This window comes from Alligator sinensis, unplaced genomic scaffold (genome assembly GCF_000455745.1).
Source record: "Alligator sinensis unplaced genomic scaffold, ASM45574v1 scaffold1181_1, whole genome shotgun sequence".
Taxonomy (NCBI): domain Eukaryota; kingdom Metazoa; phylum Chordata; order Crocodylia; family Alligatoridae; genus Alligator; species Alligator sinensis.
Genome location: NW_005842945.1, coordinates 462,511 through 482,228, shown reverse-complemented (window position 1 = coordinate 482,228; position 19,718 = coordinate 462,511). Strand labels below are relative to the sequence as shown.

The following is a 19,718-nucleotide window of genomic DNA, read 5'->3' as shown; positions in this document are numbered from 1 at the left end:
TGAACAAGGTCATGGTGGCCCAGCAACTCAGTGCTGCAACACAGTTCCCTGAGCGGAGTAAGGGTCCTACAGGGAAACTGAGCAAGAACTTGTGGTCCCCCATATGGAATCCTCTGCCCTCCCTGCCCTTCCCTGGTATTTCTGAGGGCCTCTCCTTCCTGCGTTAGGAGGGGAAGTTGCATGGCACCAACTATCTTAGGCTCTCCCTGGGCTTTGCTGATCTCCTTCATGTGATTTGCAGCCCCTGCTGTCCCAGCCCTGGGCTCCCTTTTCCTGAACAAAGAAGTTGTAGTGCTTGGGGGCTGTAAAGTACAAAAAGAAATACTCTGGACAAGGCTGAGATACCCAAGCTGCTCCCTTTGCACAAGACTCAGCTCTGAAGGGATGGCCCAAGTGCCCCTGGGCCTGCCAGCCCTGCATCAGCCCCAGGGTGCTGCTGTCTCCTTGGTGCAAGAGTGCCCAGAGGCCCCTGCCAGCTACTCCCTGCTCCCAGGTGAGTGCAGAGCTGTCTTTGTGAGCCCAGGTGGCCATGGCAGCTGGAGCAGCTGATGCTCCCTGGGGTCTACGGTGTCATTTGTAGCTCAGCTTAGCAGGACAGAAAGGCTGAGGGCATGTCAGCAGGGCTCCGATGGGCCAGACCCCCAGGTCTGTTCCAGTCTCAGTGTCAGCAGCACAGCATGCAGCCCAAGTCCCAACCCTCCTGGCACTGCCTTGGCACCGAGCATTACAGCCCCTCCCCCACGTCTAGGGCCAGAACCTTCCCCCCAAACTGTTTCTCTCCAAGGCCTGGCCCCTTCAAGACACCTCTACTGTCTATGCCATCTCCCCAGGATGGCCTGGCTCAAGTCTCCCTCCCCACAGGCACAGAGAGAAGGCATCTCCAGAGCCCTGCCATGTACCTGTTCAGATCATCCCCTAACTGCAGCTGAAGCCCGTTCCCCAGGCACTCTGGCCCTGGCATGGGGGATCCCTCTTGCAGGGTAGCCCATCTGTCTACAAGCAAGCCAACTTCTTCTCCACAGCTGCCCCCTGCCCCCTCCCAGAGACAGTCCTTGGGGTGCTTCCCTGTTGTGCTCTGTAGTCTCAGCTGCCATGCCACAGACTCTGTCCCCTGCCCTTGCAGCCAGGAGAGGAGCTTTAAATCCATGAGTGGAGCCACCGAGACTGCTACTGCAGGGCACTTCCAAAGACACCAACCTTGAAGAGCGTCTTCACTGTGCTGCTTCCTCTGTTATGCCAGGCATTGCATCATGGACATGCTGTGTGTTATCAAGCCATGAGGGGCCATGGAGCCTACCCAGACTGGTAACAGCTACTCTGCCCTTGCTGGCACCACTCCCTGCACTACCTACAGAGCAGGGCTACAGGCCCAGAATTGGCCTGGCTTCTGGCTAGGCAAACACTTTCCTGGCTCACAGCAGAAAGTGTGTGTGTGTGGGGGGGGGGAAAAGAGGCTACACCTCCTTCCTTGCCTGGCAGACACAGTGCCCAGGCTGCTTCAGCTCCCACCCCTGCTCCTGCCCCCACCCCAGCACTGCAGCCCCACTTGTACCCTGAGGCAAGGGGGTATCCACTGAAGACCAGCATGAGCCAGGGGCTTTTGCACACTAGCTGCTGCAGCTCATGGAGGAGAAGGTGCCCACCAGGGGCCCCAACTCAACTTGCAGGAATCCTCTCTCCACTGTGCTGCACCCACCTCCGAGGTGGAGCACAGCTACCATGATCAGCACACAGGTGAAAGGAATGGCAACCTCCAGCTCCCCCTCCACAGAACAAGGTCTTGCTCCCGCCGCCCCCCTCCCCTCCCTGCAGCCTGGCTGCTGGACTGGCCCCTCAGTGGTCTGGTATCTGCAAGTGCTGGGGAACAGATTACATTGTATGTGCCAGGCTGGGATTAGAGCAATCTGGATAATTTGGATTTAATCACACTTTGAGGCATGCCCTTCCAAGTTAACTGTGGAGCTGCCAGATCCCACAGAACAGCTTGCCCCAGCTGGGACAGCACTGGCACTGACCAGAGACGTCTGCCCCGAGCAGCCTAGGAATCAGGGGCTCCAGCTCTCTGGGGCTGCTGACCAGATCGCTCAGGGCTTGTGCTGCCTAGCAGAGCAGAGCAGGAGCAGGGCCAAGGGTTGGCAGGAAGACCTTGCTGCTTGCCATGGGTTCATCACCAAGAGCCCCCTGTGCCAGGGCCCAAGGGAGGGCAGAATATGGGTGTGGCAGGGGGGAGGGGAGGGACAGGGAGAAGGTACCTCAGGCTCAGCACAGTTTGGATCTCATTCCTTTCTCACTCAGTGCAGCCCTTGACTCTTTCACCAGCTCCAGCCATTCCCCTCAACCCCTTGGTCACAGCACAGAGCCCCACCACAGGGCCACCCAGCTACAGAGAGCAGTGAGGGGGACTAGTGCTGAAGCCTCTGACAAACCCCAGAAGCATTGCCTTAAACACTGCTACGGCACCACCAACTGCCCCAGGGCTCCAGGCCTGGCAGTGCCCCTCGGGAGATGCACCCCCTCCAACCTGCTCTAGGAGCTAGGGAGCCTCTCCAGGCACTGGCGCTCCAAGTAGAGCAGGGGTAGATAGTCCTCTCCAGTCTGCAGGGGTTGGACAGGTGAGGGGCTCTGAACACGAGGTAACCTGGGTGAGAAGGAAGAAGATGCCATTTGGTGCCAGCTAGGAGCAGATCTCAGTGACTGGCAAGCTGCTAACACACCCCTTGACCGGCAGCCAATGACAGCTCTAAAAGCAAAGCAGACTCTGCTGGCCACACCAAGTGACATCAACTTCCCCATTCCTGAGCCTGGAATGGGATAGGTATCATGGGTGGCACATGGCCAAACGATACGGGAGCGTTGCGCTGGGCTCTCAGGAAGTCAGGGACTATGCCTCCATGCACAGTTCCCAGCCAGCAGTGCAGAGTGAGGGCACCAACACAGCTTATTGCCAGGCTGAAAACAAGGGGGCTCGTGAGTGAGGATGAAGTTGGGAGCAGGGGGAAGGAGCCCACCCTGGTTGAGGCTGGCAGAGGGGAGGGAGAGGATCCTGGAGGCTGTGCAGAGCCAACTCTGCTCCTAGGAGCCCAGGCCCTGCAGCCCCACTTGGGGGCACACTCCCTGCATAGAAGGCACCAGTTAGACTGGCAAGACTGGAGTGAGGGAGGCAGGGGCAGATTCCTTTCATTCCTCAGATAGGAGCATTCAAACCTTTGCCCCTGGCCTGCTGAGGCAGCCCCACAAACTCTGTCACCGGCCCAGCAGAAATGGGTTGCTCCCACCAAACCCCACTGCGTGGCTCTCCTGTGCCAGCTGGGGACGTGCTTTGGATGGGATGGCAAGCAGCGCTATCAGCCAGTGCCACCCTGGAAGCTCTTCTGCAGGAGCCAGGGCACAAGTCATTCCCTGCAGCCATTTTCCTCTGTAGAGATTCATGTCCCACTCCATGCACACAGGGCAGGGCATGGCCAAACGGACCTGCAAAGCCCTACTGGGCAGGCAGAGTACCTTCACTCTGCACATGGCAAGCTTCTTCATGCAGCTCTGGTCACTACACCACCAGGCTGCAAAGGCTTCCTTAAAATTATAAGTCATCCGATGCTGGTCAGGGTGAGCTTAGAATCAGCCACTGGACTTTGTTGGCCCTAGCGGCCCATCAGAGCTAGGCTGGGCTGCAGCATGAGCAGAAGCGTGGGAATCATAGAAAAGCAGGGCTGAAAGCCACCCTAAGAGGTCATCTCATCCAACCCCTGCTCAGCCAGGCTGTGGCACCCTGGGGTGCCATGGGGTCCTTCTAAGGATACTTTGGGTTGTGAGGAGTTAAGCATGCACTCATCCCTGCCCAGTTGCTCCTCCTCTCTCCCCAGCCCACACCGCCTGGCCCCTCTGTAAGGAGGTAAGCACTGTAACAAATAAATTAGTTTTTTAAATAGGGTGCTGCTCAATTCAGAAATGCTATGGAGGGCTCCCTGGGGTCCAGAAGACTGAGAACCATTGGTTTAGCCCTGGGTGCTCAACCCCCATCCCGTGGGCCAAATCCAGCCCACAGAGCCATATCATTCAGCCCCTGGGGATCCTCACGGGTTGGGAAATTTGGCAACTGGGTTAGGAAATTTGGCAATGGAGGACCAACAGAAGCTCTATACAGCCAGATCTAGCCCACCTGGGCCACTGCCATGCAACAGGATCAGGGTCAGGCCCATCTCTGCCCATCCATACGGGGGCTGGGTTGCCCCCTACATATCTGGATCAGAGCTGGGCTGCTTCCCATTCCCTCCTCCCCTCTGCTGCATATGTATGGATGGGGGCTGCTCTGCACCCCCCCCCCCCCCCCCCCCCCCCCAACACTTCCAGACCGGAACTGGGCTGCTCTCTGCCTCCTTGGGCAGTTGAATCAGGGTCGGGCTCTGCACCCACCTCATTGCTGGACTGGCCCCTTGCTGCACTGGCCCCATGTGCCAGATCAAGCCCATTGGCTGGATCTGGCCCACGGACAGACCTGGCACTGCCCAGCCTCCAGGATCCTCTCCCCCACTTTCCATGGGGCAAAAAGGTTGGGCATCCCTGGTCTAGCCCCTTTGAAACAAAACTGCATGAACAGCCCCCTCACACAACTGCCAGGCACATTGCCTGAGTCACAAAAGCTCAGTGAGAGGCCAGCAGGATGCAGGGTCCTCACACAAGTCCCAGCCAAGGTGCTCACCTGGGACCAGTTGGTTAAGGGGCAAACCACAGAACTCAAGACACAAGAATTCAACAGGAATTCATGACCTGCTCCGTGCTGGAAAAGCTTGGTCAGTTCAGCTACAATGTGGGGTGGAGGAGAGATTCCCAAGTTAACTTGTACAGGCTCCGGAGAGGAACAGCTGTGCCACAAAGCACTTTCCTTACTGGCACAAGAGTGTCTGTGCTGGGGCCTTCCTGGTGTAGAAGCACTGTATAACAATCCTTCCCAGCCCCAAATACTACTGAAAAGGGCAAGTGCTTGGTTGGCCATGCGCCACCCTGGCCATAAGCTGACTGACAGTAGATTCAGGCTGGACATTAGGAAGCACTACTTCACGGTCAGGGCAGCTAAGAGCTGGAACCAACTTCCAAGGGAAGTGGTGCTTGCCCCTACCCTGGGGGTCTTCAAAAGGAGGCTAGACAATCACCTAGCCGGGGTCGTTTGACCCCAGCATCCTTTCCTGCCATGGCAGGGGGTCGGACTTGATGATCTGCTTAGGTCCCTTCCGACTCTACCAACTATGAAACTAAGTGCAGGTCAAGCCCAAAACCATTGGAGGCCAGATCTCCTATATGCCAGGTCCCCTCACTCTTCCATTTTCCAGGTTCCTCCCGCATTGGCTCTGGCAGGGACAGATGTAGGCATTTCTGGTTGAGGAGCACAGCAGGCTGGTCCTGAAACAGCTGGTTCATGTCTATGTGCAGCCAAGCCAGCTCTGGGAAGGTAGTGGGCTCCCCTGGGGGGCCCTACCTCTCTTTGCCAGGCCCACAGCCTCTACTGGCAGCAGTGAGGCAGCACAGACGGAGCAGGTACCTGCTAAATCACCTGTTGACACAGAGGTCCCCTCACTCTGCTTTGCTGGCCTACAAGCACCTGGGTCCTTCCAGGCCACTGTCTGCCAGTTGGCAAAGCCCCTGAGCTTCACTCAGGTGAGCACTTCTGGGTCCTGCTGCTCAGGAGGGCCTGCGCCAGCTGCTCAGAGCCCCCAGCGAGGCTTACTAGGATCTGGGGGGAGAGGATGGCAATACCTTTCTCAGGAAGTCACTCCCTACAGCACCATGTAGGGCACTGCCAACCACATGGAGGCAGTTCCCTGTCAGTCAGCTGCACTGCTCCCTGCAGCACTGGTTTGGCCCTGGACAGTGGATGGAGCTCAGGGATCCTTCCTCCAGAGGAGAGGTGGCTCAGAGGACTGCCACAGCTCTTCACTGCCACACAGGCCAGGACCCAGGCTTGTTTCCAGAGCCCTGTGGAACTGGGCTTGAAGCATATGGACAGGTGGGGGTGGAGAAGACTTGGACAGGGCTGGGAAGGGCCAGACCCCTGGTCCCTCCTGACCAGCCCATGACCCCTGCTGGGTCCGCTCCTCTTGTTGCCTGGCTGAGCACTGAGGCAGCGAGTGCTCTCCCACGGCACATGCCTGCCTGCAGTGGTTTGATAGTTATAAATATCTCGCCGTGTGCACAGAATAGCACACTTATTTTTAGCCCAGGAGAATCTGCAGGGCCCCACAAGGCTTTCCCGGCTATTTTTGTGAGCAATTTTCTTCTGCTGCCTGAGACACCATCAGATAGGAGCAACTCAGCACCTCCTCCTCTGGGAGGCAGCAGCCTCAGCCTGGTGGGGGCAGGGGCCTACTAGGAAAAGCTGGCTTCGGTGGTAGGCCCCAGGGCACAGCCAGGGTGCAGCCTGCCTGTACTATCTGGGGCCACCAGCACATCACTGCTGGGGCCAGAATCCATGGCACTGAGGGTAAAGACAGGTTCATTTCCAGCTTGGCTGCATGGTTCTTCCCATTTGCAGTGAGGGCCAGCCTTTGCTGCAGGCATGACACAGATTAGCCCTGCACTTTCCCTGAGTGCCATTCTGATCCCCTTCCACTGCCTGATCTGCTGCTCTGCTTCCTGTTCCCTGCCCTATCTGCCACTGTGCTGCCTGTCCCTGTCCCCCCCAATCTGCTATGTGCCACACACAGAGGGTGCCCATGCCATGTGTGGCACACATGGTGCAGGCTGGCTATCCCTGTCCTTTTGCATATCAAACACTGCTCAGGAAAGGGCCTGCCAGAGTGCTTGCACCTGGATATACCATCCAAGGCCACCTGGGCCATGCAAAAGGAGGAAGCAGGTAAGAAGCAACTGGCTAGACCCCAAACCTACATCCCAGCACCTTGCCTTACATGGGCATGGGGGGCCAGATGGCAGCTCTGTCCATACCTTCCTGTCCCAGAGCTAAAGCCATGCAAGGTGCATGGGTTGCTGTCTCCTGGGTGCCTTGTTTTGCCAGCACAGGGAAAGTGTGGCTGGGTCTGTGCTGAAGCCACGTCTCTTCTGGTGCATGGATGACTAGGCAGCTCTATAGGGACAGGGGGCTCACACTGAGGTGGACTCCCAGGTTTCTTCTGCTCCAGGCCAGCTGGTGAGGAGACCAGTTATTTAGTGGGTCAGTGCCCCAAAGGGCCCCATTGCAAATGATCAGGTAAACAGCTTCATCACCACATTTCCACTGTGATAGCAGCAGCCTTGCAAGGATAGATCCTGCTTTGGCTGTTCCACATCCCTGCCCCCCCTGGCCTCTCTCACCAGATGGTTTTCTGGTTGGAGGGGAAACAGAATCCAGCTGGGCAGGCTGTTCCCACCTTCAGTCACCAGCTAAGAGCAGAGATTCCCACAGATAGGCAGCAGGAGTACGGTCAGAGCTCAGTCATCACAGGGAAGTCATGGACATGACCCAGGGTCCTGCTGGCTGATCCAGTGCTTGGCTGATCACTGCCTGCCTGGCTCCCCCTGCACTGGGGCACCTTACTGCCATGGCCTGGGCTAGGGGAAGCGTCACGTGGAGCTGCAGCCCCATAAATCAGCTCAGAGCAGAGATAGTGCATCTTCCCAGCCCCAGCCTACACTCCAGCTCCCAGGCAAGCCAGCCATGAGTGGGGGAGGGGGAGGAGAAGGAAGAAAAAGGACAGGGCAAGCCAAAGGCCCCTGTGCTGACCCCCATTTTCTAATGAATGCCCAGATCTTGCACAGTCCTCAGGGGCAGCTTCAAGCCATGCGTGGGGCAGGTGGGAGCAGGCATTGGCCCACAGCTCATTAGCAGACTGCATGCAGTCCCAGGGGACTAGGCTGATGTAATGGGGAACATCTGTAAGAGATGAACCTACTGCGGGGAGGGGCCCTCCAGCTGTGACAGACCTCCCCAGAGCTCATGGGAGTTGCCCTCCCCAGGGGTGGTCTCTCCAGGCCAAGTATTTCTGCCACACAAAGGATGGATGCTGCCTCTCTATCCCTGCACCAGCCGAAGATAACTAGAAAGTGCTCAATCCTGCCCCCGCCCCAGCACCTGGGTGGGTGTGCAGGGAGAACCCCAACTCACAAAAGAACAAGCACTGCTTTGCTGGATCCTGACCACTGAGATGAGGATGCCCCCACCTAACCCTTGCTCCCCTGGCCACCCCCATGCCCATCCCCCAACTACACCATCAGCTGGAATAGCTGCTGTTTGCTTCAGTCACCTTGAGTTCCAGCATCAGGAGAGTGAACAGGCGAGAGACTCCAGGCAGGGCTCCCTGGATCTGGGAGGAGATAACGCAGACAGTCCTAGACAGCTCTTCCAGCCCTCTGGCACCCTTCCCCCATGATGCTGAGTCAGCAGGAGACACTGCTGGGCATTAATGGAGCCTAACCCCTCCACAGGGGAGCAAGACCATCCAGATGGCTGACTCCTCAATCAGCCAGGTTATTGCAGATGGGTGCACATGCTGGAGGATTTGCAGTTCACCTAGTCCATAGCACTCTCCACCCCTAGGCAAGGTATAGATGGCAGGCTTCTCCAACATATGGCCCGCAGGCTGCCATGCAGTGCGCCAAGCCATTTTATCTGGCCTGTGGACCTGCCGCCGCGGAGCAGAGCCGCAGAGCGTGGGGTGGTGGCGGCAGGGAGTGTGGAGCCGCCACCGCAGAGCGTGGAGCCGCGGCAAAGTGGGCAGGGCCGGCCCACAGACCCCAGCTGGCAGCGAGGGGAGCCGCTTACCCCTGTGGGGCCTGTGGGAGCGGCCCCGCGTGGGAGGCCAAGCACCAGCTGCTGGCACTGCTGGCCCACACCTGTCTCCTCATCCACCTGCTTCAAGCCAGCCCCACTGCCCTGCCCTGCCCCGCCCCACAACAAGGCAGCGCCTGCTCCCCCGGCCAGGCTTTTCCTGGGCGCTATGGCTCTCTGGGCCCGGCCGCCCGCGCGCAAGGCCAGGAGGAGGCCGCTTCTCATGTGCCGCTGGGGCGGGAAGAGCCCGGCCAGGTCTGCACTGGCCAGCAGCAACGGCGGTGGAGCCGTGTGCCGCTCAGGACAGGACGAGCCTGCAACGGTCAGTCCCAAGTGGCTTCTGCTGGACAGTGCAGACCTGGCTGGCCTCCTCCCATCCCCAGCAGCACATGGGAAGCCGGCTTCAGCTGCATGCTGCTTTTCCTGGCCGGTGCCGACCCGGTTCTGCCCAGGCGGGTCCTGCAGCACCATGTCAACCCGGGCATGGCACCAGCAGGCCGGGCGGGCTCCAGGTTAACCCCGGCCTGACCCCGCGGCTTCTCCAGCACCAGGTCAACCCAGTTGTAGCCAAGCGGCTCCTGCAGCACCATGTCAACCGGGGCATGCATGCCATGTCAACCAGCACCATGTCAACCCCTGCAACTTCATTGGTGTCAAAGGTCACGTGACATCACTTCCTGATATGATACCACTTCCGGTGACATCTTTGAATATGGCTCGCCGGCCCACTGGGTGATAAAAAGTTCATGTTCCAACCCCACATTCAAAAAGTTTGGACCCCCCTGGTATAGGCAGTCTTCTGTTAAGACAGGGCCAGTTTCAAACCTCCTGTTCCCTTGATGTGCCCCCACCCCACAGTATTAGCACCTACACAGTTTGGCACTCCCCTGGGATGGCCACAGCCCACCCCTCCTGCGCACCATCAGGAGTGACTGTCAAGTCACGCTCAGTTCCACCTGGGCAAACCCACTGACAGCACAGGGAGCTGCCTGGTCTCCGAATCTGAAGCCTGTGGCTGAGCATGGCAGGGGTATCAGAGCATTAACAGGTGGCGTGTTCCTCTGCAAAGAAGAGCCAGAGACCAGAAGTTTGGAGGTGAAGGGAACTCATGGAAGTGGCCATGAGACAGTATCACACATACTTCCCCTGTACCCAGCTGCAGCCACCTCCCAAAGCAACAGGTGCTACTGAGAGACTCCTTGGAAAGGTACAAGAGGGACTTGAGCACACAGTTAGCTTGTGGGGGCAGAGGGTGCAGGAGGAGAGGCCAGCTGGCACTCAACAGCCCAGAGCCTGGCAGTGAGACTGAACCCCTGATCAAAGGAGCCAACAGACTGCCTTCAGCTTCCCACTGCCCTGGCCAGCCCTCCCTGTGGCCTGCTCAGGTCTTGTCTGCCAACAGGGGGCCAGAGAGATAGGACCCCAGGCTCCTGCTGGGCAAGACTGGGTCTGCCACTGCCTGTGCCCAGCCTGCCCTCTGGAGACAGCAGCAGTCCCTTCAGTGCCTAGCAGTGTTGTAAGAGCCTCTGGGGCCAGTGGGGCCCAGGGGCCTGGACTTGCTAGAGATTCCCAAGCTCTCCTTGCCAGGCTTGCACAGCAATAAATGGCTCACAAGCTGCCAACGCACGGTCCTCCTTCCTTGCCTCCACCCCAGGAAGCTTCCTCCCTGGGACAAGGGAAGGGAACCAGGGATCTGCGATGTGGGCAAGATTTAGTGAAAATCCCCTCCCTTACCCACTCCACCACAGCAGCCTCCCCTCCCTGCAGTGTATCTCCCTCCTGACTGTATCAGAGCATTAATTTTGAATGTTGCTTCCCAGGAGCCAGCAGGGCTCAGATGCAGCATCCTTAGTGGAAACCTTGATCTGCAGCATCTAGGCCCCATGCAGGGACAAAGCCCCATGGAGCAAAGTAGTCTGCTGCCAGCTCTCCCCAGAGTGCTGTTGGCCTCTGGCTCCTGGTTTGTTATCTTCAACCTGCAAGAGGCCTCACAGGATTATCTGAGAGGATCACAAACCCCACAGTGCACTGCAGCCTGCTTTGGGAGGGGACAGGACAGATGAGCACAAAGCAACAGCTTGGAGAGGAGGCTCCTAGTTCTAGTAAAAAGCAGGGGGAGTTGCTACTTAGGCTTAGCTTGAGAACCAGTTTTATCTGGCCAGGATGGCTCAGTTTCATGGGGTCACTACAGGCTGGTGAAGCACTGTGCCCTTGCCCCATGCTTGGCTCAGTCATCATCTGCCCACAATGGCTAGCCCAGGAGAATCCATCCTTGCCCAGCAATGCAATATGGGAGTGATGGGAGCTTCAGGAACATGGCCTGGGAACGAATGGCACAGAGCCTTTCCAGGAACTGCCCTACTCTTGCCAAATCCATGGTGTTTCCTTCCTCCCTGATCTCTGTAATATGCCCTCCTTGCATACCAGTATTCAGCAGCCTGCATAGGAGAAGCCATAGGCAGAGGCATAGAAAACCCAGCTTCAGGGCTCATGGGCTGCTAGGGGGACTGCTTCCATTAGCAGGTGTTCACCCTGCCCCACCAGCTCTGGCATGGGGTAGAAGAGCTCCGACTCCCTTGCAAAAATGTTTCAGGAGGATGGTTACCACAGGGCCCCTCTAATCTAATCCCATGGAGCTCTGGGTACCTACAGCACCTCCTTCCCTGCCTCCTCCTGGACACCCCCCAAAAAGAGGTCAGTGTAGGGCAGGACCAGGGCATGCTGCTGATGCAGTGTGCATGTAGCAGAGGAGGTACATGCTGCTCCTGTCCGTTGGCCATGTCACCCCTCTGTGTCCTAAGTAAGCAGAAGGCTTCAGGCCAACCAATCCAGCCCTTCCCCCAACTGGCAAGATGAGAAATCATCCACAGGAGCTAAGAACACTGCCTGCCTTCCCTCCTCGCTACCTTCCCGTGCTAGGCCTGGCTGACCCAAGCCACACTGCAACAAGAGAATTCAGCTGCTACTGCAACAGGCTTCTCTCCAGACAGAAACCCTAGACTCGGCCACTTGTATCCCCAATGACACAGCAGCTTCCAAACTACAGCCAAGTGCCAGCCTAGTACAAAGCACCGAGCTCCTCAAAGCTAGGGTAGGTCCTGCATCTTCTTCCCCATCCAATCCTGCTTCCCTCTTTGCAATGCAGCCCTCTCTCTCCCTAGCCATTACCCAGTAGGACCCTGGAGCTGTTCCCTCAGGATACAAAGCTGCCTCCCTTGGGCTGTTCTGGCCTCCTCCAAGCTCAACAGCTCCAACACCTGCTGTGAACCCTGATATGCTGAGACCTCTTGGCCTTCCAGGGCAGCCTCCTGGAGCCAGAGTCTCCAGTACAATGGCAGCCCCTAACCTCCACAACTTCTTCATTGTCTACCCTGGCACTGGGGTCCTTGCCTGGGACAAGGAGCTGGGATATACTAAGGATACACACAGGGCATGCCAAGATGGCCTGCCCAGGACAGATCACCTCCAAAACCTTCCCTCCAGCCACTCCTGTCAGCACACAGACCCCTGCATCGGCACTGCTAGAGAGACCCAGTCAAGAGCCCATGTGAGAAGATGCCACATGATGTAGGCTGCAGGCTTCACTGGAGTACAGATTAATTTAACAACTGATTAATGCAGACACAAATAACAGAGTGGTTCATGCTGTTAGCAGGGCCCAAGGCGGCCCCAGTAAACAGAAAACAAGGTGTACCACATACAGCCTGCACAGAAGTGCTGGGAAGTGGCTGGTTAGTTTCAGAGGTGCCACCAAGGCCAAAGATAGAGAATGAATTGATGAGGCCGGTACAGTACACCAAAACAAAGGTCAGGCTGACTTGGCAAACAACTTTCCACATTTGGCGGGAAGGGTGCATTAACTGGGGAGAAGTACGATATGGAAAATGTCATCTGAATACGTTTAGGTAATGAGAGAGAAGTAGGATGTGTATGCTGTAACCACAATGTTGTTTTGATCAGTGTATAATAAGGTGCTTGGAAACCTTTAATACTCTGTAGTGAGCTCAGAGGTTATGTTCACATGCGTCTCATGCCTGCAAATGCCCCAGCTAGCACCACGGACCAGCTGGTCAAGGATGTTAGCACCTAGGCTCGTTTGTAGACTCTTTGGCACTAAGAACCAAAGCCTAGCCTCTTTCTTGCAACAGTGAGGTCGTTACAGGCCGACGTGACTGGTAACCCCCAAACAACACTAACAAATAACACAACGGTGATGGAGTCCTACATAGGCCAGACAGGCTAAACAGGCAGAGCAAGGAGACATGCAGCAGATTGGCTGTTATCCATGGCATACTGCCTCTGACCTACCCTCAGGAAAAATATGTGGCTCAGAAGGCCTGAGATCCTGGCTGGGCTGGGTTTATCACCTGCCCAGCCCTGGGATGAGCTGCATTTGGACACCTGGCTCAGACACCTCTGGGCTTGTCAAGAAGCTGCTCCAGGCATCCCCACACATTCCTGTCTGTATCCTCACTGAGCCCGTGGCACCACTTCACTGTTGGTGCCCTTTCTGCAGGGACAGCCAGCTGCAGGCATGAGGGAGCCGTTTGTTTTCACTCAAGCGTTGTATGTCAGCCTCTCCTCCGCCTCTCTTATCTCTGCTGCTCTGAGCACACAGCAGATGCAGCCAGTGCAGCACAGGCAAGTGCACGATTAGACAGTGTTCCCCAGCTGGGCAGAGCCCCCGCACGTTCGGCTGCTTGCTGTGTCCTAGGGCTTTCCTTGAGAGCCAATGACTCAGCCTTCCCTGCTCTGGCTGACGTGCTTCTGCAGGCTGGGAGCAGGGCATAGCACCACTGCATACAGTGACAGTGCCCCTCAAGGGCAGGCTGCCCTGCTGCCCCATCCCTAAGTAGGGTGGACAAAAGCAGAGCCCTGACCCAGTCCCAAGCCAGCTTCCCACTCAGGAGTCCAGGCCCAGACAGGAGCCACCGGCTAGTGACCCAAGAACCATCCAGCACCAGCCTGATCATGCAAGTATCTTATTGTGAACTGAAAGAACCAACCAGATCCTCCAGAGTCAAACTGAGGACACACAGTTGCAGGCCTGGTCCTGGATGTACCTACAGCAGAGGTGCCCCACACACTGGGGCAAGGAAGGGCTGCTTGAAGGTACCCTAGGAAGGTTCCCAAAGCTAAAGAACAGGAAGCAGGAGTCTGGGACCAATTTTCTCTGTGCCTGTGAGCAAGTTACTCCAATTACTCAGTTCCTCAGTTTCCCTGATGGTGAGCAGGGGTTAGACACAGCTCACAAGGGGCCAGGATTATCTCCAAAAACAGGGTTAGGGAGAGGCCATATGTAGGTATAGTCTCCATGGACTGCACCCTCTGGCCTCTTACCAAGCAGTGACCTGCCCCCTACCTCTTCCCAAACGGTAGCTCCCACATTAGCCTGTGATGCGCCCTGACCCCAGGAACGTCAGACTATGGAGAAGAGCAAAAGTTCTGTCAGACACTACATCCCACTGGAACAACAAGCCGATACTACAAGCCCCCGACACCCTGGTGCATCTGAGAGACCACAAACTGGTTGTGGAACATGATGCACGGCTGTGTGGAGACCTCTGCAAGCAGCAAGATTTCCTTCTGTTAAAGCAAATGTTTGGAGAGCACCTAGAACCAGTATGTCCCAAACTGTGCCTACAGGGGATGACTAGCTACTCTCAATGTTTGGAGACCCCTGGGACTGCATGATTTCTGGTGGATCAATTAAGCTACAGCCTATGAATGATGGCAGAGGAAAGTCAGGCTGGGACTGAAGCGTTACCAAGGGGATGTAGGGAGCACCAGCCCAGAGGCTCTCTGTTTTTCCCTCACAAAGTGAAAAGACATAGCAAGTCAGCAGGCAACGCTTCCAAGAGTCGGTGCTAAACCCAGAGCCACAGCTGAGCCCTCGAGCATGCTCTGCTGCATTCAGACTAGACAGCAGATGCAACTTCTGACCATTTGTACCAAAGGAACTTTATAGACCAGATTTGCTGGACTCGGGGCATTTGGCCACAAAACTCATAGTTAAATCTAATTTGTATTATCATTATCTGCCAACTGACTTTCCCTTCAGCTCAAATGGAAGTGGTAGTAGCCTTTGCTTCCTGCTTAAATGATAGCGTGTGTTAACTAACATTGCTTGCTCCACTCCAGAGGAAGCTGTATTTCATTGCCACTCAGAGTCAGCTAAGTGCTTGGTTTGTGTGGATTGTTGAAATGCTCCTGTATCCTCTGGCCTGAAAGAAGTTTGAAAGCTACAGGGTAACAGATGCATTTGATATTTTTGTTTCTGCTTTTTATATAGAAGTAAAGAAAGCAGCTTACCTCCCAATGCATTCTTCCCAGTTACACACGTACAGAGGCAAAATTCACCCACCTCTGGGGTGGAACACAGTCACTTGTGAGTCATGCATTAGTAACACTGCCTGACACTTCAGGACACTGCATGGAAATAGGGGTTGGCAGGATGTAAGTTACAGCCCTGGTGGCTAAAAATTTCACCTGCCCTTTGTGAAAAGAAAGTGAATTTTTTCTAGGAACTGTTTGTCCTTTCAGTAGAATTTGCTCTGCAGGACAAGAGGGCTTTAAAGAGGCAGGGCTTTAGTTCTTAATAGAAGAGTTACCAGAAATTAAACTACTTGCAGCAAGTCCATAGAGAATGCTGACTGTCCTGCAGTATACCTAAGAGTCTTTAACTCTATTGCCTTGAATGCCACATACCTCTCCCCCCAGCACATAAACAGCTATTAAACGGTGCCCTGCTGAGCTGGGTGAGTTCAATGAATGCTTCTTAGCTGCCCCCCCCTTTTTTTTTTTTGGAAGAGGACTCTGATGTATCGTTCCAATCAAGCAGTCTGACACAAGTGCTAGTGTCAGTATTGGCAGACAAGGTTCCTTGGGTGAATCTGATATCTTTTATTAGACCAACCCAAATAGTTGGAAAATAATTATTAAGCAAGCTTTCGGGGTCAAAAACCCTTCGTCAGGCTAAGGAAGTTTCAGCAGTTGGTATGTGCTCTTCCTGGATGGAATTGTGTCAGTATTGTAATAGGATTCCTCAATGCCTCCCTGCCCAGGGGTGCTGTGGCTGGCTGGAGTCCTAGAGAGACAGCCACACTTAATGAACTTTTAGCTATTAAAAAGCTTCAGTTATATTGGTATCTTGGAGTTTGATTAAGCAGAAAGAAGGAAATTCTGTTCTTACCTCTATGGAACTGTTGTGTGTGAGAGAAGTCAGCTCCTGGGCTACTGTTGAGATGACTGGCCTTCTCCCATTAAAAGGAAGAGAAAGCCCCTCAGTCTGCCAACACAGCTGTAATGTCACCCCTGCCTTGCCAGAGGGTGTGTGCATAAAATGAAGTTTGCAGAAGTCAGAATGGAGAAAGACCTCCTACCATAAGAAAAAAAAGCCATCCTTCTCTGGATCTTTTCCAAAGGGGAACATAGCATAGCCAGTAGCCTAGTAGGGGATATTAGTTTGTGGATGCCCATACTTCTCTCTTGCATTTATGGATAATCTGTCATGTTGTCCCACTTCACGCCCACCCCCAGGCACAACTGTAACACATACCCAGAGGAGTCCAGGAAGCCCACATCCAGCTGCTCCTTCACTCCACCAGAAAGTTAAGTCACTGTCAAACTCACAAACCACCCTAATGAACAGTTTCCATCAGAGTCAGGATAAAATTCACAGGGTTGTGGCACATACCAGCCATTCACACCCCCCAGCAGTGCAGAGGAGCCCAGGTCCCCTCACAGACAGGAAGCTGTGATAGGTATTCAAGACACACAACTCTGTAGTGCCTGGGCACCAACATTCCCTGGGATCACAATGCAAACCTAGATTGTACCTGGCATGACAGTCACTGTCCTGGAATAAGAGGATCATCAGGTACACTTGCCCCCTTTCCTCTGTAAGGAAATTCATATCAAGGTATGGAATCCAGGGCTTGAACTTACCCCTCTTCTGGATGATGATTCTGAGCAGCGGGTTGGCGGATGAGAGGGCTTTGTGGTAGTTATCATCATTGTTGATGGGTAGCAAGTCCCCATGAATGTCTGTGTATCCCAACAGCACATCTACGTAAGGGATCTGATGGACTGTCTGTATCAGCTGGTAGAATTCCTGGAAGCCACCCACGCTGGAGCGCTTCATGGCAAAGCGACGAAACTCAGCGTCAAACTGGGGGAGAGAAGAGCTGGCAGGTCCAGGGCTAGAGAGCACCACTAGGACGCAGGGCCAGGCCAGGCCGGGCCGGGCCACCAATGGCACCTGATCAGAACTTCTCAGGAAGTCACAAGAGTATAAGGAGTGCAATGCTAGACTTCATCTACAGCCCAGCCCATATGGAATCAGCCAGACCCCTTGCCAGCCACCATGTCTTAGTAGTATTTCATGTCTACAACCACATGGAGTGAAGTCAGACTGCGTAAGTCCTTTCACCAGGGAGAACATGTCTACACAGACTGACTCCCCGCTGGAGAGCCCTAAGTGTCACCTTGGCTCCCTCATGACCCTAGAACATATTTTCCAGCCCGTCAGAGACTGGCAACGTTATTCCATCTGAGCACCCTCCCACCACAGAGTCCAGAGCCTGAGGAGCCTGGCTTGATTTACTGCTTTGAGTGCTGAGAAGGGGTGGGAGGCACCACAGGAAGGAATGTCTGTTATTGGGATCATGAGTACCAAGGCAGGTCAGAGGGGAGCTCCTTGGTGCAAGGAAGCTGGAGGGGGTTGGCAGGAAGTCTGCCAAAGGTAGAGATGCACATTGACAGCCATCCATTTAGCAAAGGAAAGATCACTGTCCCTGCACTAGGCCAGTTCTAGCCATATAACATAAGGCACTATAAAGCATGACTAAAGTAGTAGGGTGCTACAGGAAGAAGTCTCTTTCCCAGCATTATTTTGCAATGCAGATCAGAGTTCTAGCACTGCTAGACTGTTGTGCAAAAAGGCAGCCAATTTCCCTCCACTCCCATGTAAACAAAGCCTCCACACACCAGGTATGTGCAGAACTGCTACGCCCCGCTGCTCTGCTATGTCAGCACTCTGCCACAGCACTGGGGTTTCACCCACTTCCCTACTGGACAGAGCTGGCAAGGAAACGGTGCACATGAGACACAGAGAAATGCACTCAGGTGTCTGAGGCAACTCCATGGGGGGCTGCCATGCTGCATCCACTCCCAGCGGGAAGGCTAAAAATCATCCAGGGAAAGCTACTCATAGTGGACACCGCTGGAGCTCTAGTTCCCCAGGTGGTCCTGTGCCCTAGCCGCTCTGGCTGCACTGCCCAGCTCCTGTTTATGCTTCCACCCAATGGATTAATCCACTGGAGGCTAAAATAAAAGTCTACCCAGCAACTTTAACCAGAGAGAGACTAATGAGGACACCTGCAATCGTGTCAGTGCTGACACATGAGCTTGTACTACTCATGCCAGGGCTGGAAGGAAGGGGGTTCACCAAAAGGTAGGAAATGAGGATTCTGCTCTACTTACAGCCTGATCCTTATGCTGGGGGCTGAACAAAGTCCTCTCCCCGCCCTCCAGGCTCTTTCCCAAGCAATAGCACCAACTGCTCCTTCCCTTAGAAAAGTCAGCCAGTCAATGCTGAGACAAAGAAGCTGCTCTAGAGTCCTAGGAATCCAGCAGCCAAGGTGCTGTCCTGGAGCACAGATATTTCACTATCAGGACTTTATCACAAACAGATGCCAGAAACCCAGGGGGGGTGCAGCTAGGAATCTGCATGTCTTCCCTTGGTTTTTCCACCCCAGTCCAGGGAGGCAAAGTTTACAGAGCACAACTGATCTGCAGTGCTTCCTTTCTCTTCACACAGACCCAAAGCATCCTGTGCTTTCCAGTTTCAGAGTTCACAGCCCTTCCTCCTCCAGCCCCCAGACATCCTGAGGCTGGATGATACCAAAGCTGTCAGTCTCCAAACCGCCAGCTTGGTTTTGTTGCATCATTGCATAACCCACTGGGTATTTAGATGGCTCCACACTGCACAGGGCATTGAGCAGACCCACTGGTCTCCTCACGTGCCCCAGAAGGAGAATGCAATTCCATTCAGAAACAGACCGCTGATTTGCGATCTAATCCCCGGCCGCCCTGGCATGCCTGTGGCTGCTTCAGCATTAGTGCTCAGGCATATAAATAATCGCTCACCCCAATATCCGAGCAACTCGAGGGGTACTCTGCTGCAGGTTGAGAGAGGTCCCCCTCCCGCCTGGGCAGCCAGCAGAGGAGGCAGCGAGGCGCGGGGAAATCCCTGGAATAGGCTTCCCTTGAAAAAACACAAGCCTCCTGGCACTGCAGGGAAGCCGGTTCCTGGCCTTGCCTCTGGGCTGGCAGCGCCTTCCCGGGGTCTCAGCGCGCCTCCCTGTGTTTACGGGGCTGGCCGGAGGGGCCGCGGCGTGCAGCGCGATCGCTCTACCTGTGCCCGGACGCGGCGCCGGCGGGCCGAGGAGCCGGGCACCGATGGAGGGAGGGAGGGAGGATGGGAAACGGACCGAGGGCAGATCTAGGAGACGCAGCCGGCGGCGGCGGAGACCCGGGGGCAGGGCCGGGTCCAGGGGAGCTCGCGGGGGAGGAGGTGGGGACGCCGCTTACTTTGCTCTTGACCTCGATGACCGGCTCCGGGCTCCGCGCCGGGGTGCGATGGTGCTTGGCCATGCTGGGCCGGGCCGGGCTGGGCTGGGCCGGGCCGGGCCCGCAGCTCCTCCCGCCGCCTCCCCGCCCCGCACTGCCTACTGCTCCTGCGGCCACGGGGGGTTTTCACCGGCCATGACGTCACCCGAGCAGGTTGGGGGATGCGACGAGATTGGCTGAGGCTGGGCCAGGGGGCGGGGGCAGAACGTCCCCTGCGCAAGGATGGAAGGTTGCTGACAACGTCGCCTAGGTAACGGGGCGGGAGCGTTCCGAGGTGTCTCAGCGTCCGGGTGGGGAAAGGGGCAGGAGCGGGCGGCTGGCGGCGCGGAGC

The 19,718-nt window shown here is 55.7% G+C and overlaps 1 protein-coding gene across 1 annotated transcript in view; it reads right to left on the bottom strand.

Moving 5' to 3' along the window:
* Positions 1–19,551, bottom strand: part of LOC102380219 (partitioning defective 6 homolog alpha-like) — a 21,189-nt gene extending 1,638 nt beyond the window's left edge. Inside the window, exons 1-2 of the mRNA XM_006036298.2 lie at positions 19,349–19,551; positions 16,703–16,925 (exon numbers count right to left, since the gene is read on the bottom strand). Coding sequence (XP_006036360.1) covers positions 16,703–16,925; positions 19,349–19,411 — 286 coding nt within the window. The 5' untranslated portion in view covers positions 19,412–19,551. The remainder of the gene's footprint in view (positions 1–16,702; positions 16,926–19,348) is intronic.
* Between the last annotated feature and the right edge of the window lie 167 nt (positions 19,552–19,718).